Source organism: Lutjanus erythropterus, chromosome 20 (assembly GCF_056507025.1).
Source record: "Lutjanus erythropterus isolate fLutEry1 chromosome 20, fLutEry1.hap2, whole genome shotgun sequence".
NCBI classification, from domain to species: domain Eukaryota; kingdom Metazoa; phylum Chordata; class Actinopteri; order Lutjaniformes; family Lutjanidae; genus Lutjanus; species Lutjanus erythropterus.
The window spans coordinates 5,192,537-5,218,460 of NC_139336.1; the positions used below are offsets into that span (position 1 = coordinate 5,192,537).

The window sequence follows — 25,924 nt, forward strand, 5'->3', positions numbered from 1 at the left end:
GAAGATTGTTTCCATGTATTGCTGGTCTTTCCACCCTTACTTGAAATGATCATTTTACAGACATTACAATAAGCACTACTGTCATTTTTCTTTGTGAAATGAAGCCACACTTTGGACAGTTAAGAGAAACAAATGGAAAATCCCCCATGAGACACATTCCCATTAAAATCCAGTTTTGCCATTTCTTTCCCTTTATTTCCTCGCGTCATTCTTCCCTCCCTGCCTCGCAGAGCGACTCTAACAGGATCACAGTTGTCTGATTGCAGCCATCATCAGGTCATTAACATGTAAACAAACAGAGCTGTTCTACATACAGCTCCACACAGGTGTCTCTGCTAATTTCATTAAAATCGAGTAATGTGTTAGTATTGGTGGCAATTACAGCTAATGGGGTGTGTGTGTTTTGTGTATCTGTGTGTCTGAATAATACTTCGTCTTTAAGGGGATGACTTATTTAAATCATTATTCTCTGCAGTAGTTTAGCTCTATATAGGTAAAGAAATATGTTTGTTGGCAGTCTTGTCATCAGTCCACTTATCAGTATGATTTTATTTTAACACTGGATAATATAAGTCACTTTTAGTGGCTGTTTACTAGGGCTGCAACTAATGATTAATCGATTGGTTATAAAATCTCAGAAAATAGTGAAAAATGTCAATTAGTGTTTCCTGAAGCCCGAGATTATGTTCTCAAATACCTTGTTTTGTCCACAATCCAAAGATTCACAATGCTCAACTGAGAGAATTTGAACTTTTTTCTTAAAAAAATGACTGATATTGAGTAATAATTATCAAAATAGGTGGCCATCACTTTAATAATTGATTAACAATCAATTATTCGATCAGTCGTTGCAGCTCCACTCATAAACAGACACTCATTCAAGATTAATTTGCACTCTTATTAACGTGAAACGGGTAAACAAGTGTGACACCACGGCTGTAGCGTTGTTGTCAGCGTAGCGAGCATTTCAACTTAACATGTCCTCGATCTCTGATGACGCATCGTGGTCATTTTATGACTTATTACAGCAAATATGTTGCATATTTATCTTTCAAAAGACACGGGGAGGCAGGGAGTACTCAACCCAGTTGCCTTATGAGAGATGTAGAGAGATGTTTGGAGCTTGAGTCGTTTTAGGGAATAAAAGTCAGAATATCTCAGCCTTCATCAGTCTTGTGTTTTTTTTTGTTTTTTTTTGTGCAGACAACACAATGTCTCCTTCATCTCTTCAAAAACCAAACAAGCAAAAATAATGCAACATTCAAATACAAATTTTGACATCCCTTACAATGACAACAGAGCACTACAAGCAAGAAGCTTCGAGGCATTTGGGTCACCCCTAGACTTTAAAACGTGTCTAGTCATAAAGAAGGACATATGGACTGTGACTGGCCGGTCAGGTGACAGATTGAATATGTCCCCAGAGGGAGCTCTGCCATCTGACTCTCATTAGTCTTCATATTTTCTTTTTTTCTACAGGAACAAAGCACAATATGATCACAAAGTTGGAATCAGAGATTCATCACTGCGTTTAGGTCTTATTTTTTATTTTTTTTTCTGTGTCCCCCAGGGCAACCTGCCAAAATACTCCCATAATGCCCTGGTGGTCCAGGCCATGAAGACCAACCTGACGGACCCTGACATGCACGTGCTGTTCTTCGATGTGGAAGCGGTAATTATCCAGCTGCTGACAGAGGAGGCCCAGAGACCGAACCCCACGCTGGTGTCTCCAGAGACGCTGCAGAAGAGCCAGGCTGGGGCCGACAAGGGGGGGTCCTTCCTGGCCAACAAGATCTTTAAACAGGTCAGTGAACACAACATGGACATCAGCAGGTTTTAAATAAATAGACACGATATAATTTGTCTTAGAATTTTTAGGATTTTATTTAGTTTTTTAATCTTGTTCTTTTTGTCTCATACCACCAGGTGAAGGAGACAATGAAGGAGACCATCAAGGAGCACCTGCTGGATGAAGACGAGGAGGAGGAGGAGGAGATGAGGAGGCGGGAGGAGAAGTCCAAGTCTCTGAGTCTGCTGGAGTACAACCTGACCATGGACACAGCCAAACTCTTCATGTCCTGCCTGCATGCCTGGGGTCTCAACGAACAGCTGGACAGCATCTGTCTGGAGCGACTGGGCATGCTCAGACCGCACTGCCCCATCTCCTTCGGCCTGATCTCCAGGGGGGGTCACATGTCCCTCATGCTGCCCACCTTCAAGGTAAGCTATCCATCTGGTGAGAAAACGAGCTTATTTCATTATCTCAAGGTGATGAAATGGTTAATTTATGATCTCGAGATAACAGCATTAAAAAATTTGCAAGGACGGCCATTCTCTGCTTCCATTTATTTCAAAATGAATAATGAATAACATAAAGAAAAATAGATGTTTTATATTTTACACTTTAGATTCCATCACTGTCTGCCAAAGCACAAAGTTATGAAGTGCTCCACATTAAATAATAAGATAATACAATAATAAAATAATAACACAATCAGAATAAATGAACAAAAAAAAAGACCTGACAGCGGCTTCCTTCTCTGACTGTTCACAGAGGGACGTCAGACATATCTGTAATAACAGTTTCAGTAAGTGATTGACGTTTCTGTAGCACCCTTATGGAGCGAGTGTCATAAAGTGCTTCAGCAGTCAATAAAAACAACTCAACACCAACAAATAACAAAGTGAGACAATACAGAGAGTGTCAGGTCTGTCTGTAGAGAAAGGTTTTCAGATCCTGTTTAAAATGTCCACTCTGCAGTTTGAATGATCTGACAGGAAACACATGAGGCAGTATGTGGCATCTGAGCTGAAGAAAACACAGATAAAACACACAACTGGTCACTCATGTTGACCTGTTTACAACACACACGCTTCAGCATTTCCACAGCCGCCGGTTGATTTGTCTGCCTCTTTTTTTTTTTTTTTTTTTTTTTTTTTTTTGTCCCCAGGAGTCCTTGCTGCGGCAGCTGTCCCTGGCGACGGGTCTGAAGCTGACTCTGTCGGACATCGTGGGAAAGGGGACGTATGGCGTGTCGAGGGCCGTCACCACGCAGCACCTCCTGTCTGTCATTTCATTGGCCAACACTCTGATGGGCATGACCAACGCCACGTTTGTCGGAGAGCACATGAAGAAAGCACCGGCCAGGTAAACTATATTTTATCTAAGTATCGACCAGGACTTTCCTCAGAAAAAGTGAAATTACCTTCCGTGACACTAAATTCTTCCGGTAAAAGTTTATTCAGAAATTGCTGGTTTTCTTATTCCATTCAATACAGTTCAAAGAGAATTCTGTGAGCAGCTCTTAGTGGCCATTTGGGGAACTGCAGTTGAACACACTTGAGTTGGGGATTGTCCTGATTTTATCCTGATTGGTTTTAAGTCAGACCTCTGAGCTGATGAGCAGTGTGTGAAAACTTATTTGAATTTTTAGATAAGTGGACATCAGTTAATAAAACCAGTCCATAAAACTTTAGGATCTTTGTAGCTCTGACTGCAAAAACCAAAGATGTTACCCGATACAATTCCTATACCTGAGGACCACGTATCAGATTCAAATTCAAAACGTCAGTGGATGCTTTGTCCAGAGTATCTGAAAGATATTGAGAAGAAAATCTGAGCTCAAGCTCAACTTATCTGGATTCTCCAGGCAGAAAAACACACCCCTGATCCATCATCAGTGATTCCAGCTGAAATACAAAATAACAATCCAAACAAGCGAGAACGGTAACTAAATTCAAAGCACAGAAACACAGACGCTGTTCACATACACAAAGATACCAGCAGCAGGTTAAGTTCAACTACTGTCAAGTGTGTGTGTGTATGTGTGTGTGCGTGTGTGCGTGCGTGTGTGAGAAGCTGATTGTTTAGTCTGTCTGAGCTCTCATTGTGCTGTGAAAGATTTAACACGGAGGTCGAGGTCCTGCTGCTGTAACGCCAACACACAACATTTCATCATTTCGTCAACCTGCACAGAATAACCCTGCAGGGAGGGCGAGCAAGGAAGAGTTAGAGGGGAAAAAGGCAGAGAGAGAGAGAGAGAGAGAGAGAGAGCACGAGAGACAGAGAGATGTGTAGGGAATAAAGGTGGTCGAATGTTTCAGCCTCCTCAGATTTTTATTTCACCTGTTTTTATTCTTTAATTTCTGTTTAATCATCTTTATTAAATAATTTGGTTAAACATAAAACTCCATTATAACTCTCTCTGTAGTTTAGCCTCTGTAAAGGTTCAACATATCAGTGCTCTGAAGTTAATTTTATACAGTAGCTTTAAGACCTCTCAAACATCCCCTAAAGTTATGATGAAATGAGTACAGGTTGGATAGGTTCTCCACTGGGGTCTTGTCTTACACTGGTGTACAACAGGTTCTAAATTCTATCATAAGAGCTGTGTTTTTAGAGTCCGAGATGATTAAAAAGACCCTCCACCCTAACATGGTCTCTCTAGTGTGATCGTTTCCACCAAAAATAATCTCATTGGGACCCAAAAAGTTGGTTCCTACATGGAACCAAAAAATTTTTGCACCTCAAGTCAAGTTTTTCCTTGACTTGAGGTGCAACCTGAAGTGGGCGTGTCATTTACTACAGGTTTTTGTGCTTTGCTCAAGGCGATTCATTGATAACATATCCTTCATTACAATGATTCTGCCCAGTATTAGTGGAAATGTGGGCTGGTTTGCTAGAAAGCACTAAGGTTCCAAGTAGGGCTGCATGATTAATTGCAGTCATAATAAAATCATGATATGGCCAAGTGCAGTATCCAAATCGCAGAACAAAATCACTGTTTTTTGAAAAAGGAAAAACGTGTGAGAAAGTGCCTTCTGCACAGATGACCTGGTCTAAAATTCTGGTTCTTCAGATGAAAGAAAACATGTTTGTTTGGTGCCAACCTCCAGAAATATCACATCATCAGGATTTCAATAGCTTTTTTAGTGAACACGAAATGCAATGCAAGACTGATCATTTCTGCCAATCGTATCACATATCGCAATCGCAATTTTAAAGTAACTGCAATATAACTTTTTTTTTTTTTTTTTTACCAAATCATGCAGCCTTAGTTCCAAGCATCTTTAATGGAACCATCTCAAGAATTAGAGAGGATTCGGAGGAAAAGGCGTATCAGTCACTTGAGCCATAACCATCTCTCAAGTGTGTATATGTCAAGTATACATGATCAGTGCTGATCAGTGTCGGTAGACAGACTACATCCTATGTGAGCACGATTTATTCCTCTTGAGTGGCAGTTAATGTTGTGTTGCTGATAACTGTGCCATATTCAGAGCTGGACCCCCAACATTGCATACTATGTAGCCATGCCTCTTATAGTCCCGGCTCTCCCAAGTTTATAGTGGAAATTTTGGATATAGTTACCCTTTAAGTCTTCTGGGGCAAGTCCAAGTCTCATCAAAACCAGTCAAAACTAGTCAGAACCAGTCAGAACCAGTCAAAACCACTCAATCAAATGTCAAGTCCTTCAATGCAAATTTATTTTACAACTCCAGTCAATCAAAATGAGTCCAATTTGTGGTTTAAGACTTGTTAAAGGCAGTCTCAGATCATGCTGATTTCAAATCCTTGAGGGTAAGTATAAGTCCAAAGTGAACTGGGACAAGTCAAGGGTCAAGTAAAGTCGTGTCATTCTTGTCAGGTCCAGGTCAAGTCTCAAGTGCTCTCAAAGCCAGTTTCAAGGCAGGAGATACGTCATGGAGATACGTCCAAATACAAAGGTCTTTTCAAAGCAAGCCACAAGTCAAATATGATATCCTTCAACGCAAGTCCACATCAAGTCTGAAGTCCTTGAGAGCAAGTCCAGTTCAAGTCAATTGAGACTACTTCAGATCATGTTCTCAAGTCAGTTTCAAGTCAAATCTCAACTCTGTGAGGGCAAGTCTAAGTCAAGTCTTCAGTTTTCATAAGCAAGCAGTTTTCAAAAGAAAAACAGAGGTGATAAACAGCAAGTGTCAGCTACAACAGCAGAAACAAAGAGCACCACAGCGAGAGGACAGAGGACACTGCACAGCCTTTTCAAAGGTGCTTATTATTATCTTATAAAGAACTCCTCCTCCATGTTATGTCCAGATCAGAGAAGGTGATTGTGCAACTACAGGTGGAAGCTGAAGACTTCTTTTTAAAACTCAAACAAGGATCTTCTCTCTAGCTGTCTCCACTTCGACACTTCAAACCAGCAGTGGTGAATATTTGAACGTGTTTGGGTTTTTGGCTTTTTCATGTTCTCTATCTTACATTTATGACAGCAGAGAAGCTTCCTCACTGTGTGCTGGAATTTGAAAAGATGTACCCCCGAACTCTTGGTCTTTTAGTATTTCATCACAACCACAACAGCACTGCTGACACCAACTCAGAATGAGGGCTTGAGCTTGTCTGTGGGACAAGACCTGAAAGTCTTCCCTTTTGGAAGACAGTCCTAGACAAAACGTGTCTTGCTCTTGTTTCCTTTCCTAACTCCGGTCTGAGAAAATAGCTGCTTACTGTATGAATTACATCAAGCGCCTTCTTCTCTAGGACGTATATCCACTTCGAGCTGGCTAAATTACAAACAACGCATCTTTTTCTTTGTTTTGGGGAGATTTCTAGTTTTCCTGTTGGTCAGGTTCTTCGGTGTGGTCAGAAGTCGTGTTCAATCTTTACTTTACTGAGGAAGAAGGGCTTGTTGGAGTATTTTTTTCCAGCATTGACACAACCTGCGCTGTACGCTTGCAAAGCAGGAGAGGACAGTTCTAGATTGAAGATAGACTAAAGATAGGACAGAAGGACACATTTAAAGACCCATAATCTACACTCCTCCATATGGATTGATTTTCACTTTCCATTAAATGTGTCCCACAATTCCATGTTAATGTGTTAAGTTTGACTTGTAGGCAGAAAAACACGTGAAGAACATTTAAACACTCTGAGCAGAATTTTGAAGTGATTTTTTTTCTTTGGTTTAAATTGAATCAAGTAAAAATGGTTGGATTTAGATGGATTTAGATGTGATTTAGATAACAGCCCTAAACCCCATTTACCAGCTTGTACACACATTACACATGCAGATACAAAAAGCAGCACTCCGATAACACCGTGAATTGACAACCCACACACTGAATTTATTTAGCCTGATAAAGCCTCATATCAAATATAAGTCACATAAACACATGGAGTCTGAGGAGGAAAATTAAGTTTGGTGACCAACTGTAAAAGCCAACCATAGTCTCTTCAGTGTAAGAATGTATTGAATTATTTCTCTTCTCATTCTGTTATATTGCGGAGTCTGGTGCAGTTTGTGCTGTAATCACCATCCACTGCAGCTCAGCACGGAAAGCATTGTCCGTAGAAACACAAAGAGGGAGTTTTTATTAAAACGACAGAACTTTGTAAGCTACTCTCCTGACTTGTCTTACTCAGACTCTACATGTAAACTTCAAATGAACAGGAAAAATAAATTATTAAACAAAGACTGGATTTTGTCTTTGTGAATTGTATTTTACTAGAATTTGTTGTGCATAATCTTTGTGTTTGTTAGCGAGACAGGTACCCATTTTCCACTGTTACATTCAAGTTCGCACACCTAATTTTGAACCTGAGCCTTTCGACCAAAATTAAATGGGAAAATTTGGTGCCAAAAAATAGCAGGTTTTCCTCAACCTGATGATCAAACTGTGACATTGTCATATTCTACAGGTTGAAAAGAGAGGATGGACAACAATGAAGAAGTCAAGCAGTAGTTGACATTAACCATGGCCTGATGGCCTGTAGCCACAAAAAATACTCTGTGGCCACCAAATATTCCATGTAGGTGCCCCCATGTGGCCACCAAGTTTTATCCCCGTACTGCAAGCCCTCCCCAACACAATGTGACACCTCTACAAACATCCCTTGGATTCCTCCGTGCCTGATTGTTCAGCATTCTATGAAAACAGCGAGCTAACTACCAATATGTTGGGACTACCAAAGTCTGGGTTTATGAAGCCTACTCAAACTGCTAACATGTTTCTTACAGAAAAAACAGAAACACACAAAGGCAACTATGGAAAAAATGAAATGACAACAAAAAGTATCAGTGAATGGAAGCGGGAGCTTAAGTGGTAAATAATGCCTTCACAGTGTCACAGTCAAGTTGCATTAAAATTCATTTTTTGTATTATTTTTTACATGCGTTTACATTTGGGCTACCAAGAATGTACTTGGGCCACCAAAATTATAGTCTTGGAGGTCTGTGGTGCCGGTGCTTAAAAATATTAGCATCTGTCTGTGTTGAGTTTGAAATTGTCATCAAAAGTGTGTGCCGCTAAAAACAAATGAATAACAGAACAAAAGCTTGCAGGTAATCAGTGATCTGCCATCTTGCCGTTACTGTTTAGATTCATGGTGCAGCGCCCTCTGTTGATGACCTTGGTCTATTTATTTTCTGGATAGCACCAAGATTCCAAAAATCCTGAAGGTAACTGGTTAAAGAACCAGAGCTAATTTGGTGGAAAGACAATAAATGTGTGTATTTCTTTGTGTTTTTGTGTGCCACACTGATACAAAGATGTGTGTGTGTGTGTGTGTGTGTGTGTGTGTGTGTGTGTGTGTGTGTGTGAGAGTGAGAGAGATTGTCTGTGTGTGTGTGAGAGAGAGAGCTATATTGAAAGGCAGGGAGAGCAGGTGTGTGAGTCGGGTGGGGGTGTGAGGGGCATGCAGGTGCACGTTCTTGGACTCTGTGTGCTGAATAGTTCTCACTGGATGTTCTTTGTAGAAAAAATAATTCTGTGTGTGTGTGTGTGTGTGTGTGTGTTGGAACTATTGAGAAAAGCAACAGAAATATAATAGTAAGCAATAGTAAGAAGAAGACGAGAAGTTAACTTTTTTTTTTTTGTTGTTTTTTGAGAATTTGCTTGCTTTCTACTATTTGCTGTAGTCCAATGAAGACTTTTAAGGTTCCCCTTTCTCTTATTTATTTTTAACTGTCCTGTTGGGTACTTCTCAGTACATTTATTGAAACAAACAAACTAGCCTTCTGTTTTGTATTTAACTTATTTTAGGGGCTTGAAAGTTTATCCGGTAATTGTCAAACACAAAGTCCTGTTACTAACATGAGTGTTGTTTGTAAGAATGATGGGAATGTACATTATACTGTATTTATCAGGACAACAGGAGGAAGTGTAAAGTTTGCATCCACAGTAACTTAGAACAGAAGCAGATGAGAAAATGGAGAAGCTTCTACATAAAATGATCAACTTTAATTTTGAAATGGGGCAAATCAGAAATAATTGTCTTATTCTAATATAAGCCTGTTTCAAATAAAAGGTCTCTCTGTAGTTCTCTCTGTTGACTATTTGAGAATTTATGGTAATGCACTCATAATACACCTGATTTATTTTGTGACACTGCAGCCCACCTGACTCCTGTGTTTTTGAAAATTCACCATATCATGGACACTTCTCATCTTAAGTCTAAAGACAGGAAGTCTTGAGTTAAACTATGAAGAGTCTAGAGCCCAGTTTGATATTATAGAAGCAAATCCTAATTAAAGGAATCCTGTCTCATCCGATCTAATCATATCTTATCACAGGTTAGGAAATACTAAATACTTAATCCAACATTTCTTATCAACTTTTATGTCTGTTACCTAGCAACCAACCTAATTTAGTTATATAGCCCGCACTAAACAACATGGTAACTGTTGTTTTTTTTTTTTTTTAAAAACATACTGAAACCTACATTGAAGCACGTGAAAAATGAAGTAAACACAGTGATGGGCAGGAATCCAAAGATGTTCATTTTGAAAAATTTACAACAAGGCTAACTTGGGAGATAATAGAGAGAGTGGGCTAATATAACAGATGCTGTAGCTAACCCTACCGTTCGCTAGTTAGCTAATACTACAGGTGGAAAAGTGAAAAGCTGGACAACAGTTACCCTAACATTAGGAGGGCTTCCAAAGTCTGGGTTTGCTAAGCCTACTAAAACTGCTAACGTGTTCCTTACAGAAATAAGTAAGTTAAAATAGCAACATTGACTTAGGGATAATTCATCTGTAATGGCTTTTTTCCCCCTACGTCAGGCGCTAACCCTAATTACCATGGTAACCAAACAAGAAAGGTTGGGCCAATTATGAAATTTCTGAACTACAGCCAATGGACAAAATAGATGTGCTAGTGCTTCTACCCTGTTTGTAAAAACAAGCCTGGGATCCCAATCCAGACTGACTTTTGTCGCTTTTCCTAGCGGTAGATTTTTGGTAGTTTTACTTGCTAATTGTTGCCTGGCAACCGATGGTGATCATTCCATTGATTGTTGTATTGGAAGTGTTTGTGTGTCTCTGGAAGTTAGATGCCGCCAGTCTGTTCAGACTCTGGATTGTGTCCTCCACCCAAAATTCAATAGGCTGGAGCCTGAGAACACACACGCACACACTGAATTTCTGTGTGTGTGTGTGTGTGTGTGTATATGTGTGTGTGTGTGTGTGTGTGTGAAATTGAAGCCGTTGTTTTCAGGAAACCAAAATAAAAGACATTTGTTTATGTGGGCACCCGGTTTTATGTATGTATGTGTTTCTGTGACTTTGTTTCTTTGTATTTTGCTGTGTGTGTGTGTGTGTGTGTGTGTGTGTGTGTGTGTGTGTGTGTGTGTGTGTTTGTGTTGGCCCTCCTCTCTCCTCCCTGCTCCTTTTAATATTTCATGCCTCCTCTTTGTGATCCTCCTCCAGGCCTCCCAGACCAGGAGGAACCCCGGAGACTCCTCGCAGGACGCAGGCCGCCCCCCCTCAGCCTTCCAACCCGGCGCTACAGGCCCAGATCAAACAAGGTAACTACAAAAGGAGGGGGCACTCGCTTCACACACCCCCAGGGCCCTGCGGGGAGGGTGGGAGGGAAGAGAGGCGGGGGTTTGATAATGCAGCCCACCGGCAATAAAACCCACAGAGAGTTATAGAAAAAAAAACAGAAATATCACAGGAGGAAGCTGCTGCTGTTTCCTCGGTCAGCAGGTCTTTAAAGGGATGTTCTGCTGTTTCTGACGTGAGGGTAGAGTTGTTGGAACTTGAGCTGGAGGACAAACCTGCAGCTTTGTTTCTGGTCTCTTCTCTCTCAGAATTTATTTTTATTCGTGAAAGACTGACTGAGCACCGGAATTGTTAATTTTAAAAAACGAAACAGTTTCACATGGCAAACCACAGACTCACATGGGGGTTATGGCGTTCTGTGCAATGCTCAGTGGAACTCAGTGGAAGTATTTTGAGGAGAGGCTGATCCACATTCACTTTGACAGCTGTGGTTTTTGCTACAAATTCAGAGATTCATACTGGAAATATTGAGACTATCCTCACATGAAAAGAGGATTATGTTTTGTTCAAATGTCTAAAATAACTATTTTTTTCTGCTTACCTTATAAGGGCCTGTGAAGATGTCTGAATTATAACAGTTGTCTGTCAGGAACAAACAAAAAAGTAGTCCAGCGTTTGTAGGGCAGCCCCCGAATAAAGATTTTCTTAGTCGACTAATAGTCATTAATGCTATGCTATGTTTCAGACAAATATAAAATCATAATACTGAGCTTTTAAAATGTGCTTTTTCCAAGTTGCATGACGCAAACTGTAAATGTTAAACACTGAACATGTAGTTAATTTATTTCAACGTAGTGTAAACCCACACAGGTGTTGTGGTTCATAACACAAGAATATGTATATAGTTTCCAACTTCACAAAATCCACTTATCAACATGACAGATGATTTATTCTTACAAATAAACTTGCTACAAACTCCCTCCTCAACTGCTTCATCCCTCCTGTCGCCGCCTTAACCTAGCATGTCTTTCATCCCCAGTTTCTGAGTCCTGGTCTCTAAACGCTTTTCTCATTGCTACAACTGAGTGGAAATGATTCAAGAGTTTTTAAAAAAGCTATACTGCAGAACCAACCAATGTTAGTCTGTTATTTTGGGGCAGTGACATGCATAAGTCTTGTGCCTACCACTGAGGAGAATGGTAGGCGGAAAGGATCTTGTCTGGTTAGGTCAGTGCTCAAAAAGTTTCAGGGGCAAAGGTTTGTTAGCAGCTGTTCTCGCCACTGTTGGAGCAATTATTTTGCATTTAGAAATCCCCAGGGGCCAATATTTCAGCGATTTTAATCTAAGGATTAAATCTCAAATGTTGGTATTTCAAAACCAGGAGACGTCATGCTGATCCTACAAAACTGGGATTTGGTAACGGAATCCAGGTCAGATATTATTTTGGGGTGTTTCAAAACGCTAATATGGAAATAAGGATGTTTTTTTGTGCTAAAAATAAGCATTTTCCTGATTCCGGTGAGAAGGTAGATTCAGCATTTGTTGGACATAGAGATGTAGAGCTCGTGGGATGTATTTTATCATTCTTCTTTCATATTAAATTAACACAGATGATGTCAAAACAATTTTCATTCTAAATTAAACAATTTATAAACCAATATTTTCAATTATAAACCAAGGAAACTCCAAGCCGTTAAAAATGGGTAGGTGCAAAAATAAGAACTTCACGTTTCTTCATCTGAAAGTGCAATATGCTAAAAACGCTAACAGGAGTAAGGTTCTGCTTTAGGTCACCCTGACCTACCACTGGCAGCACTGACCAACAGTCAGTGCTGGTTTGTTTTTTAACGATGACCTTGGTCTTTCTCTAACCTTTACCAAGTAGAAACCAAACATTAATCACAGCAGTGCTAAATCAGAAAATGGTCACACAAATAAGGCCATTTGTGATGCTTTTGGAAGCCACTGGTAGTCGTAATGATAGGACCAAAAGATCATAGTCGAAAGAAGTGACAAATGAGTTGTTTTGTCCTTTCTGTGAGGGTTGGAAATATTACGGTATGAATCACAGGAAAGAGATTTGATTTTATAGAATCATCAGCGTGATCAGACATTTCTTGAATCAAGGCAACGGATTCGGCTCCATGTGTTATGTCCGTAGCTCCTTATACTACAGTTGTGAGGAGGCACGTCATGTGTCAGTCCAACAACAAAGGAGAGGTGGATGGAGCAAATGTCTATAGAGACGGAAACAAAGATACAAGTAATACAAATGGAGACAGGGGGATTTCACTCAGTAGAGATGAACAAAAGTAAAGTTTTGAGTCTTTCTTTGAAGAGAAAACCCTGCTCTGGTTCACTGTAGGGGACATTTTAACCAGCCATCACCATCTGCCTACCACACACACACACACACAGCTACCTACCACACTACAACAAGCTCAATACCTACAAATACACACACCAAAAATCAAGTTTGTGAGTGCAGACACTGCACACACACACACACACACACACACACACACACACACACACACACACACACACACACACACATACATACATATGCCATGGGTGGCACCCTCAGGTGTTGGGGGGAGGCGGGGTTTTAGTGCTATTGTCACGCCTTAATGGAGGCCAAGCGTGACAAGCGTGCGGACTTATTCACGCCACACGCCTATTCACCACCATTCAGGGGGAACGCTCGGCCGTGACCTCTGCTCAGCCAGCTCCTCCAACCTGATGTGTGTGTGTGTGTGTGTGTGTGTGTGTGTGTGTGTGTGTGTGTGTGTGTGTGTGTCAGAGGCTTTGTGAGGGGGAGCGCTCTTAACCCTGCTCACCGCCCCTTTTCACATGGAAATAAATGAGGAGGCCCCTCTAATATACTGCAACATTTACAGTGAGATGAACAGAGAGAGCAGGGTGTCTGCTTTCAATTTAACACACCTAAAACCATCTTACAGATACTATTTTACCGTCATGTCCACATTAATGCAGGGAAGCTTGCAAAAAATATCTTTATTTTGTTCTTCTTCGGCCCACACACTGCCAGCAGTTTTTACCAGTAAGTTTTTCCGAGACACTTAGTGAGTGGATCAGAACAAAGGATAATTCCATGGGTTTGGGACAAACCAAGCAATGAAAAAACCCCTCGCAAGCTGTGCTAAAATGATCCTTTAATAGTCTACAGATGGTTAGACAAAATGGGGCTTTCTGAAAATGCAGATGTATAGAGATGTAATGATACCAGAAACTCACAGTATAATACCATGATAAAAAAAGTCCACTTTACAATATTTATGGCAATATTAAAAAACAAAGAAAACTTGAAAAAATGTCCATTATCGAATAATAAATCTAATGTGTACAGCATTAATTGTCTGTATAAAATGTTTTTCCTTTTTGTTTTTGTTTTGAAGAGCAAAGAACGGAACTGAAAGCCTTTTTTTTTCAATGGAAAAGATGTTTTTGCTCTTCTCCTGACCGATGGGTTTAAGTTAGCCTGTATTACATGTGAAAGTGCCTGCCCCTTTCCAAACAGTTTCTGAGGACGACTTCCCAGATGTTTCTCTGTAACAGACCATCTGGCATGTCAGGTTAGGAATCCCAGTCTGATGGCTGGAATCTGCTCCCTACAAGGACTTTGTTGTTCTTTATACCTAAACTGGGGGTCCAGGTGTAAACATTAGATTTATAATTCCTTAGTTAAGACACCAAATTTTCAAATTAGAAATGAGTATTTCAGTATTGTCTGCATGTATAATGATTGTTTAATTTACCACTAACATCCTAGTCTTTTTAGAGGACGCTGTCCTGCAGGCTCAGCCACTGGATGACAAATTATTTTTAACCTCCTCATACTGGAGATCTTCCTTTGAAATATTTTTTTTTTTTTTCCCACACCTCCTCCTCCTCTTTATAGCTAAACTAGGGGTCCAGGTGTAAGTGGCTGAATAGCTGCCATGTGACTGTTCTCATCCAGATGCAAGTAGACACCCTGTTACATTATATTTATAATTCCTTAGTTTAACCACTTGTCAGGTACTGAATTTTTAGGTTATATATAAGTATTAAAGTATCATCTGCAGATGTAACTATGATTTCATCACCAGCATCCAAGTCTTTTAAAGATGGCGTCGTCCTGCAGGGTCAGCCCTAAAGCAAATGATATGTAATATAAGATGGCCAAATTATATTTAACCTCCTCATACAGCAGATCTTCATTTGAAACTTTTGGTTTTTCCACACCAAAGCTGACAAACTGCTGTTGACTGCCCTCAGCCATCTCCTCTGCCTATCTTTCTAATTTCTGTCTCACCCCTCCTCTGTTCTTCTCTTTCTCTGTCCGTCTCTCTCCATCTTAACACTGTTGTCCACTGCATGGCTTCAGCCTGCTGCCTGTTCTCTAGAAAAACAAAAAATAATGTTCCACGAACACACACACTCTTCAGTGTTTCAACTTTCATTCACTCTCTCTTTTGTATTTGTGCACATCTTTCTTTCACTGTTTCTCTCTGTTTTTGTGTTTTTTCCCTTCTTGACCATCAACTGACACAATGTTGCTGTACCTGTGTTCTCTGTTGTGTCTGTGCTACATGTTTTCTCTGTGATATATGGACTATTTTATTGACAGTTTTTAAATGTGTACCTGTTGCATTTAGCTGCTTAGCTGGTTTTGTGTGAACAGTAAAGCTCTGCACTGTTTATGTCGGTACTGAAATGTTAAAAAAAAATGTCATTAGCTGTTGTATATTTCATATGTTTAAGACATGATTTTACTTTTGAGAGAAAAGCTGGGATTTCCTTTCTTTCTTTGTCAAATACCTTTAATGGGATTTTAAAAATTAAAGTGTTCAGATTCTTTATTATTTGATCTTCACAGTGTAAAGGTTTCAGGTTTTTGGCCCTAGTGTAAAGAAACATAAAATGTATATTGTTATTACAGGATGCATCAGATCAAAATATTTTGAACTGCATGTAGCTTGTTTTTAGACATATGGGTCATATTTTTTTTGAAACAAGGTTAATGTTTTTTTTGTTTTTTTTTATTGTTAATAGTTTTTTCAGCGTTCAGTACTGGTTGATAAAATGCTAGTGCTGCAGTCTGAAACCTTTGTTTCCTGGTCAAGGCAAGGACTTATGTCAGCTTTTGTTTGTTTGAGCGTGGTTGGTCTCCAAACTAACAGCTAATTTTTCATCTCTTTGCCAAGTGCTTGCTGGGAAATCAAGTGCTATCTTTGTTTTATTTTTACATTTTTGTGCCTTTCACGAACTTGTCTTCTATAACTTTGTCACTTTTCTCTGCATGGAGGGTCCTCCTCTGCTTTTTTTTTTTATTTTTATCATTTATGTTTTTTATTTTGTTTTCTTTTTCTTCCTAATTTTGGGAGAATCATTTTGCTAAAACACCTTTCTTTTTTTGGGGTCTTTTTTTTTTATGGAAATAAATGATTCACCTGTAGCTAGGTGGGAAAACACTGTCCAGAGAACGTTTACCTACAGAAGATGAAGACCAACCCAGTTTTATGGATGACGTATTCAAAATTTCACAGTAGTCTTTGGATCAGGTTCTGAGTTGAGAAAGAGTCCAAAAATGGTTTATTTATTTGATCGGTCCATATGAGCATAATGGATTTTTAGAATCTGAATTCTTGAATTTCATAATTTATTTCACTCACACTGTTTGCTTAAACTACATGAAAATGTGTGTGTGTTGTGCCAGTATTTCTTTCTTTAGTCTTGCTAATGTTTGCAGCTTTTACTTACTATTTTGTTCTGTGTATTGTTTTACATATGTTCACAGGACCTTGTATTAAATAGCAAGCAGCAGGTGTACATTAACTTTTAAAATGATTAACTTGATAATGTTATTTATCATGTGTTTTGTGGAGAATCAAACTGTAAAGTTGTCAGCAGTAATATTAAGTACCCCAATTTATGTAATTACTCCTAGGTTGTTTGAGCAGTAGTGTGTGGATGTGGTAGTCTGTATGGAAATTTTTTTGCAATTCGATAATGAAAGTTGAAATGTCGAATAACGTCAAAATGTTGGGGGAAAAAAATTGAAAAGTAAGCAATAAAGTCAAAATATTAGGAATAAACATCTTAACAAAATGCCAAAACAACAAGCAAAAATCTTCTCTCAACATTTCAACTTTATTCTCGACATTTTGACTTAGTTCTCGAAATGCAAAATTTAGAGAAATCTTCCTCCCCATACGCCTGGCTCTAATACTGCTCTATAACTGGTGAATGAAATGGATTAACATACGTCCATTTGCTGTAATCCCTTGATTTCTACTTTCTTCAACTTTATACCCATTGCCCATGGGAATTATTTTCATTGGATAATCTAGCACCTCATAAAATATGTCCAATATGTCCATTCAGTGATAATGCACTGTTTTATTTATGTGCTGTGCACAGTTGTGAAATAAGGGAGTGGAGGTAAGGATGGTGGATGTTTTTGTTGCGTGCGTGACTTTTACTAGGAGACTGCAGATCACATCCTGTCACAGCCTTTTTATTTTAACCATAACTGATCTTTCACTGATATTAGCCATATCTCAGCCACGGTTTATTTACCATGACCACTGTTTTTCTCAAACAAACGAGGCTTATTTTCCTAGTTTTTCATTGTTTTTTCACCAAAGACTCTCTCAATGTAAATGTTTAACCTGCTTATTTTGGAATAAGGGCTATTGGGTTTGATGTAAACCCAGTGTATTTTTTTTTTACTTCTTATTTCTTTCCATGTGGCAGCTTTTTCTTTCTTTTCTTTTGTATATATGTTTTTGTTTTCTCTTCTTGCGTGTTATAAATACATTTTCTTCTCCCCTGCTTCCTGACTGCTTGTTTCCTCTCTCTGTTTGCCATTGTATATATTTATATCTTCCTAACCTGTTCTTTCTTTCTTGACTTTCTCTCCTTTTCTTCCTTTACAAGCTGCTGTAGCTGCCACAGCCAACACCAGTACTGTTACTGCTACTGCTGGGGCTCCAGGGGCCCCTGGGGGTCATCCTCAGGGGGCCCCTGGCTCCCCCAGCCCCGGCCCTGCTTCTCATAACATCCCCTCAGTCAACGAAGGTACAGACTGAACTGATGGGTACCACTTAGGGAAAATCTCGCAGCCATACTCTTTTTTCAGTTACTTCTCTTTGTCTTTGGAGATCTTCTGCTTCCTAGATCTTCTTTACTTCCACCCTTCCATCTGTCTTTTCATTTAGTTCCTTCTTTTCTTCCCATCTATATTTTTATATTTTAATTTTTCACTCTCCATTCCCATTTTTGCTTTTCCTTTGTTCTGTTGTCTTTTCTCTCTCTCTCGATGCCATTAGAATTCTTCACCTCCCTTCTCTTCACTCCATTAGTTATTTATCTCTTAACTTTTTTCCACTGTTTCCATCCTTCTTAGGTCTCATCACCTCATTTCTATTTTCTTGCATCAGTCTTGTTTTTTCCCGCAGACAATGCTAGGGTTTCATCTCAGGTGTATAGCTCCAGTTTTTGCTCCAGTGTCTTTGTCTATGTTTTGGTCTACAGCGCTGTCTGTTTATCTGCCTGTCCGTCATAGCTGAGTTCAGTCCACTTTCAAACCAGTCAGATGAAGAAATAGGTAGTTTTTGGTCTCCAAATTTGAATTATGTTAAACTTTTGGCACAGGAAACTGTGATCTGATTTAGTCATGGGAAATTAAACCAGTCCTGCAATATTTGCAAGAGATATCAGTTTGGCAAACTTAAGTAAAGAAAAAAAAAAATTAGTCAATCTGCTCCAAATTCAATAATTTCTGACCACAGTAATCACAGCAAATACTCGAGTGGCCAGGACAAGTTTCCTAGTGCAGCAAAATTTGATGAGACATACAGCTGTGTCATCTGCAAACAAGTGGACTTTACTGATGTTTGGATCTGATGCATTTGAGAGTGCATTGACCACAGTCCTTATGCCCTGGTCCTTTGTCTTTTTTCAGTTGTTGGCAGTATTGTGCAGTCCTGCCCTGTCTCTAAGTCTACCTGTCTGTCCTGAATGTGTCCATGTGTCCTGACGTTTCACTGTCTTTGCGCTCACTGTTTGCATGCTTGCTATTTCCACCTGATGGAATGGGGAGTGTGTCACCGGGGAGAAAAACAAGCCAACAAAAACAATTTAAACAGACCAAATTTAAAAAAAATAATAATAATCTAATTTGTGCTCAGTAATGCTGACATTCAGCTGTCCCTCTGTATTCACTTGCAGCACGTCAGTCTGACGCTGTTCTTACAAGCTTTTAAGAGGGATACAAAGAAGACTGAACGTTAACTAATTTTTTGAGTTAATCATTTTAGGTTTTCTTGTAAATTAACTCAAATGTCATCATTGCAACTTCTAGTTGGAGTCTTTCTGGTTTTCCACACAGAGCCTAATGTGTGTTTTTCTTTTTAAACAGCTGTTATAAATGCTTCCTATTTTTTTTAACAGGATGTTGGCTTTTTCCATGGAGGCTTGTTGCCCCATCCAATGAATGTTCTCTCAAATGATTCAAACTGTTCCACAGTTGTGGTTTCTTCAGGGAAATAAAGTGCCTTTCAAAGATGATAACCTTTAGTTTCCAGTTTACTAAAACACTGATCAAATATTTTTGTTTCGTTTTATACCGGAAAACAGCAAGCATGCACACAGAGGCTCATTCCTTCTCAGTACATATAGGAATATTTAGAACTGAAATTGCCTCTAAATTTCTGTAGGGGTTAATGGCAACAGTAGGAAATATGTTAAGTTTTTGTATGATGCTTAATCCCAAAACACTGTCCTGCAGAAACCTGATTATTTTCAATGATTTGAATGATATAGAGAAAGAGAACCCTCATGTTTTCTACTCCAGCCAATTGTGGTGAATGTAATTGTTGCTACTTTTTATACTGTATTGTAGTTTGATCTACAGAAATGCATCATATTTTACTTGGTTTTATGTAAAATATTTATTGCTAAACTAATTTGTTTTAAAGCAGTTAGATAAATGTAATTCAGTTAAAAGTTTGATATAAAAAAGTTTAAAATGGCACAAAATGGAAATACTCAAGTAAAGTGCAAGTACCTCAGATTTGTACTCAAGGGTTAGTCATTGAGAACTGATTCCAAGTAGGAATCAAAATAATTTTCTTTATTTTTAATTTTTTAAATTTTGATTCTGCTTATTGATTCTGACACAAATTTCACGCAAATTAAACCTTTTACTGAAAACACCTTCCATGTATTTACCTAGCTTTCTGTCTGTGCTTGTAGACATGCTAATTGAATGCATGCCTTCCATCTCCTAATGCATTCCTCGTATTTAATCTGAAGTTTAGCTTTATTCTCAGTTAACATACCAAGCCATTGTTAGGTTTCCTGACTAGCAGGTGAATGCAGCACACAAGGACAAGAGGCTGCCATCTCTAAGGCTATTCAGCTAATGTCAGCTTAGCTCAGTGTTTCCACTGGTACTCAGCCGTGAAGAATACAGGAGGACACTCAAAGAATTGTAATGGAGAATTGTTAAGAACTGAAATCGATAAGCAGAATCAGAATTGTTCAAATCAAATAATACCCAACCTCATACTGAAGTAACTACTTGAGTAAAGTTAAAAACTTTCCACCACTACTTTTAGCCTATATTTTAGTTTGTAGTATCTGGTCTGTCAAGTCAACCAGCCTGCATTTCCACCAGTTTTGAGTGGAACCATTATAATCAAGGCTGTCATCGACAGACCGCACTGCAGAATGCACAACAACCTGTAGAATATGACACACAGACTTTAGTTCCCAAAGAAAACCTGCTACTGTTTTGGGCTACAACTGGGAATCAACCTTTCAGGTTCTGAATCTGTTTATTTTTGGTGGAAATGCGTGGTATGGTTGAATGAGACTTGGGCCGGTTCCATGTTGGTGGAAAAGGCTTCTGTGTTGTCCTTCGTAGAGCTCTGCTAGTAGTAGCGTGATTTTGCTAGATTTTGCATAGCGAGTTACACAAAAGACACTTTAATGTCTGATTTGTACAGCCATAGCATCTGGACTGTGAAACATCTATAGAAATTTGCTTGGAAAAACATTTAAAACTAACTCAACTCAAATATTTGGATCTGATTTGCAAAATTTGCAGTTCATGTGGTGTTCTAAAATCAGTCTGCCTTTAGAGCTGTAGCTCATAGAGTCTGGTAAGATGATGAAGCAGGGTGTGCCATATCATACTGGTATCATGACCCTTCTTTTGTTTAGTAACTCCAGAAATAGCAGGTAGCAGGTGAACTGACTGGATTTCTGTTTTTCCCCCAGCATGAGTTTTTTGCTTTACTGTTTTTGATTAAAAAAAAATTGGTGACTGCACTGAGCAGTGAAGAATAACAATTTGTAGTGGTGGTGGGAGGTAACAGATTTAATATGATTTTAGGAACAAATTTAACAAAATGATTCCAATTGTAATATTTAAACATTTGAGGTTTCTGCAAGACAGTGTTGCACATGATGCGACTAGAGGTTGACTGATTATGTTTTCTGATTGCCGTTACTGAGACAATTTGGTTTTAATGGTGTAAGACAGACATCACATATTTGACAATATTTTTGTGATATTGATTGCAATAAATCTGTCAACCTCTACATAGAACGATCCTGAATACAGTATATTTGTACTGCACCTAACAGTTTGAGTTTCCCCTTTATATTTCGATGGCGGAGGTAAGTTTATATGGTGCCCTGGGCAAAGAAATTTGTATGGAATTTCTTTCCTGCTCAAAAGCAATTCAGTGTCCATTCAAGTGCATCTCACATACATGCATCTTCTCTGGAAACCATATATTGAACCAATATATGTGAATAAGGTCCTTGGTTTATGTTGAGTATCAGCAAATACACATTTCAGCCCATTTTTTGTCGCAGACATGTATACAGTAAAGCTGGTGTACATTTCTCTTGTGCTTGGTGTCAAATATCCAGTAAATATATATACCATTGTTTTGACTCAGACTGATACAGCCGGATTTGAGCCCTGTTAAAGCGATACCAAGTCATTTTGAATGTCAGGATAATGCAACTGTGAAAAAGAGTCATGTACTCATAGAATCTGTGTCATTTGTTCTGAAAACCTACAAGCTATTTTAAAGCTTCTCTTGTAGTGTTCCTGAGTGAAATGAAACACACTCAAGTTCATCATGCCAAGGTATCGTTATGAGGCTTTTGTCGATCCAACTGACAGTGCTGTATATCTGTTGTTTACCTGTTAAATGCTATCAGGCATACTCAGGCTCTGGTTAGCTGAAATAACTTTGCTCTAACCATGACCACAAATAATAGCCAGTAATGTTCCCATCCTGTATTTAACTGTCGCTGTGTGAAGATGGTGTGACATACGAAGTCGAAGTGTATGTGTTTGAGGATTTGAGAAACTCGCTGGTGTCATATGAAAACATTTTCTTCAGTATGAAGAGGCAACTTAAAAAAAAAAAAAATTAAAACATTACTTGCTTTTTTCCAAGTCCATACTTAATTGATATTAGTCTCATGTCTGTACTGCATTTAAGTGAAGCTTAATGCAGTGTTTAATCAGTCAGCTTTTGCTAGCACTCTTTTTTTCTACACAAATTTATTTATTATTTATTTTTTTTCTAATTTTAATTTCAAACCACTCAAAAGGCAGTTAAATTTGAGCACAATTTATTAATTGATAATTGTAACAATCTGAAAAATATTGGAGCTAATGTTAGCTGCCAGTCTGCCACAGTGTGGCTAACATTAGCAACAGCTGCAGCCTGCTCTGCTCGCAGGTTAATGTCCATATCTGTGCTGAATGTGGTCACACATTGCTCCAGTCGAATAGTTCTATCCCAGTCTATTCTGATACAGACTACATTCATTCTTATTTTCACTGTCGATATCAAGATTCTGCCAAACTGCGCTTCTTTTACTTAGCCGTTAACAACATCTAGGCTGTCAGGGCATTGCACTGAGCAACAGACAGCTGCATAACATCTTAGAGGCAACAGTTGACTGGTACTGTTCATTAATGAAATACTGATAGATAGTTAATGACTTGTATTTCTGATGCTGACTAGTGACAAAGGTGACTGATCGCACATAAGCCTAGTTTTGATACTGATACTAGGGTATCAACAGTTATGCAAGTCTATGTACAATCAGATGTTATCTATAGATATTTTTCTTCCCCTGAGGATAATCCAAGTTATTTTGTCACCCCTCAAACTTTCCATCAGCTTGCACACAAAACAAATCAGAAAACAGTGCTGATGAGGTGCTAAGAAAAGCTTCATTACATTGGAGAAACTCTTGTACATCTGGTCAGACTTCACTCTGATGAACAAAAGCATAAACTCGAGGTTACATCTTACAGAATCACATATCATCAGGGCACTAGACAGGAGGACGCTACCTTACATAAACAACAATAGCACAAAAGCTGTTAGGACTTTATGAAAGGCTCAAGGTATCTGTGTACCAGACAGACTGGCAATCTTAAGACAAAATATGAAACATTCCAGTCTAAAGGACACCATTGTCACCACGTCTGACAGAATTATACATCAGGCACGTATTAAAGTTATTAAAAGTTGTCTTTACTCATTAATAAAAGTTCTTTTTAATCATTAACTCTTGGACAGCATGTTTGTACTGTCACTTTCAAACAAAAAGTGTTTTTATATGACAGCAGCAAGATTTGTTAGGAGCACGAGAGGCTTTGAAATATAGAATATCCCTATTCTCTTTTCTGACTGTGTATGTGTTTGTGTGTATGTGTTTGTGTGTGTGTGTGTGTGTGTGTGTGTGTGCGTGCACAGGTTGGAGCCAGCTGGCAGCCATGCACTGCGTGATGCTCCCCGACCTCCTTGGCCTTGACAAGTTCAGACCTCCTCTGCTGGAGATGCTGGCGAGGAGATGGCAGGACCGCTGCCTGGAGGTAACACGCACTCAGTGTATGCAAGCCTCACAGGCCAAACAGTCTACTCCAAATTATATTTATATACTCCACCTTACCAACAGCAAACACATCATAAAGAAACTTAAAGTTGCCTGGATTACTGTTTTTTATTAACAGGATGAAGAAACATTTTAATGCAATGTTGGATAATGTCAGCGTGCTTTTGTAATCTGCAAAGTATTTACTGTTTATGATATATCTTTATTTGTTTCTGCTACTATTAGCCGTCCATCTGTTCATTTTTCTTGAAATGGAAATGATTTACGTTAAAAATCGTCTCAGTCATAAGTGAACTCTTTGTGGTTTTAGGTGCGAGAAGCAGCACAAGCTCTACTATTGGCTGAATTAAGGAGGATTGGCCAATCAGGACGTAAGGACACCATCGACATGTGGGCTCCCTACCTGCCCCAGTATGTGGACACCGTCAGCTCCCGTAAGTACCTCACGCTGCTTTATATCTCAGAGAATGAAATCATGAAACGTGCTAATTGTGAGCTTGTTAACATGCCAACGTTAGAATGCTAACATGCTAACATGCTAGCATTCCAATTGTGAAAAGGGAACTGATTTTACACACCAAAGTCTGTTTCCAAGTGTTGAGGAGCTTTAGCCGCCACTAGCGTACCACACCTGAATCACTGACCAAAGTGTTGGCAGTTGACTAGAATTGGATGGTGGGTAATGTAGGCACCAGGTTTTGACAAAGAAGAAGCATGTGAGTATTTTAAGTATGTTAGCATGCTCACATAGCAATTAGCTGAAAGCACAACTGCACCTAAGTACGAGTCCTAACCTGACAATCTGACTAATAGACTTTTTCAGTACACATATGCTAGCTTGGTTTAACTCACTTTGCCTCCACACATCAGCCCAGCACTGCAGGGATTTGCATCACCATTACAAAGGGTCTTCCCATTTGATGGTGTATCTTTTAACTGATGATGTTCCTGTCTTGAGTCGAGTAGCTGTAACATATTTAATTTCCTATAAATGCTTTATAGTAAAATTCTCCTGGTATTTTGTCACTCAAAAGCTTTTGTAAAGAAGCAGCAAAATTATGAAATATTGGATTTTCATTAGCAGTGACATCACGCAACTCATATACAACTGAAAGTGAATACGAGATGGTAAAATAAAGCAGATACCTGAAAATACAAACAGTGGTGCAGGAGAGGAGATAAACTTGAAACCACAGAGGTTCAGTTGGAAGCTACAAAAGTAGAGAGAGCTGAACACACAAACACTTTTAATACTCTGCTCTCCTGCACAGTCATGAGTTGAGCAACACATGCTTGTTTGAGGGGAAGAATTTGGGTCGTAACGGGTTTGCTGTGGTCACAGCAACCTGCATGGAGGTGGGTGGAGCGCACTTTTGCCTGACTCAGGAGATGGTTAATCCTTGGTGCAACTTGGCACAGCTTGACGTGTTTAAACTGGCAATGGAAATGCAAATCAAAAGTAACGATGGAAAGACTTTACTTTAGTCTGATGCTGTGTTAATGTTAGCTGAATTCTGTTCAGTCGCAGTGGTTTCTGTGTGAGATTTCTGCCCTCTCTCGGATGTAATGGAACTAGATGTCACTTGGCTTGTGGTGGTCAAAGTGCCAAAAGACATTTATATGAAAAACTCAACAGCAATGTCTATTTCCAGAAATCATGACCCGCTTACTCAAGATAATCCACACACCTTGTTGTGGGCAGTTTCATGAAGGAACTATTTTATTTCTTATTTTAGAGAAAGTAAGAGTATTTCAAATGTATATTTTTGGCGCTTTGATCAAGTTGAGTGCCATTTAGTCCCATTATATTGGAGAAGCTGATATCTCTAAAAACTCTGGATAAATAGCAGGCCAGAGGAAAGAAATATATTTTTGATTTTGTCCCTGTTATTCACTTCCATCAAAGAAATATGTTGGTTTAGAAATTATTTCTCGAATACAAATTACAACAATATGTACAGCTGCATCCATCTCATCCAGTTATCTCCGTTGTTGTGGCTGCTTTAATGGATGTAGCAAGATATTTAGCTAGCTGGCTATGTGGAAAGATGATGAACCTGTTCTTAATCCCACCTACAAAGCTGCGATTGGTCAGTTGTTTCTTTAACTGAGAGAAATGGCTATAAATGAGCCCAACATGAAGCCTGCTTGAATCTAACATCTCTATCTCTCTATCCCCCTCTCTCTTTCCATTCGTCTGTCTCTGTCT

General features: G+C 39.0%; 1 protein-coding gene across 4 annotated transcripts in view; it reads left to right on the forward strand.

Moving 5' to 3' along the window:
* wdr7 (WD repeat domain 7) overlaps positions 1-25,924 on the forward strand; it is a 134,586-nt gene that overhangs the window by 34,233 nt on the left and 74,429 nt on the right. For 3 of the 4 annotated variants that reach the window (XR_014772664.1, XM_084746561.1, XM_084746562.1), the window contains exons 16-21: positions 1,571-1,804; positions 1,927-2,220; positions 2,952-3,148; positions 10,692-10,789; positions 23,577-23,695; positions 24,026-24,149. Coding sequence is in view for 3 of the 4 variants with exons in the window: in XM_084746561.1 (XP_084602687.1) it covers positions 1,571-1,804; positions 1,927-2,220; positions 2,952-3,148; positions 10,692-10,789; positions 23,577-23,695; positions 24,026-24,149 (1,066 nt within the window). In the remaining variant the exon portion in view is untranslated. Of the gene's footprint in view, positions 1-1,570; positions 1,805-1,926; positions 2,221-2,951; positions 3,149-10,691; positions 10,790-17,712; positions 17,854-23,576; positions 23,696-24,025; positions 24,150-25,924 lie in introns of all 4 variants that reach the window. The other variant, XM_084746563.1, reaches the window with a different exon arrangement.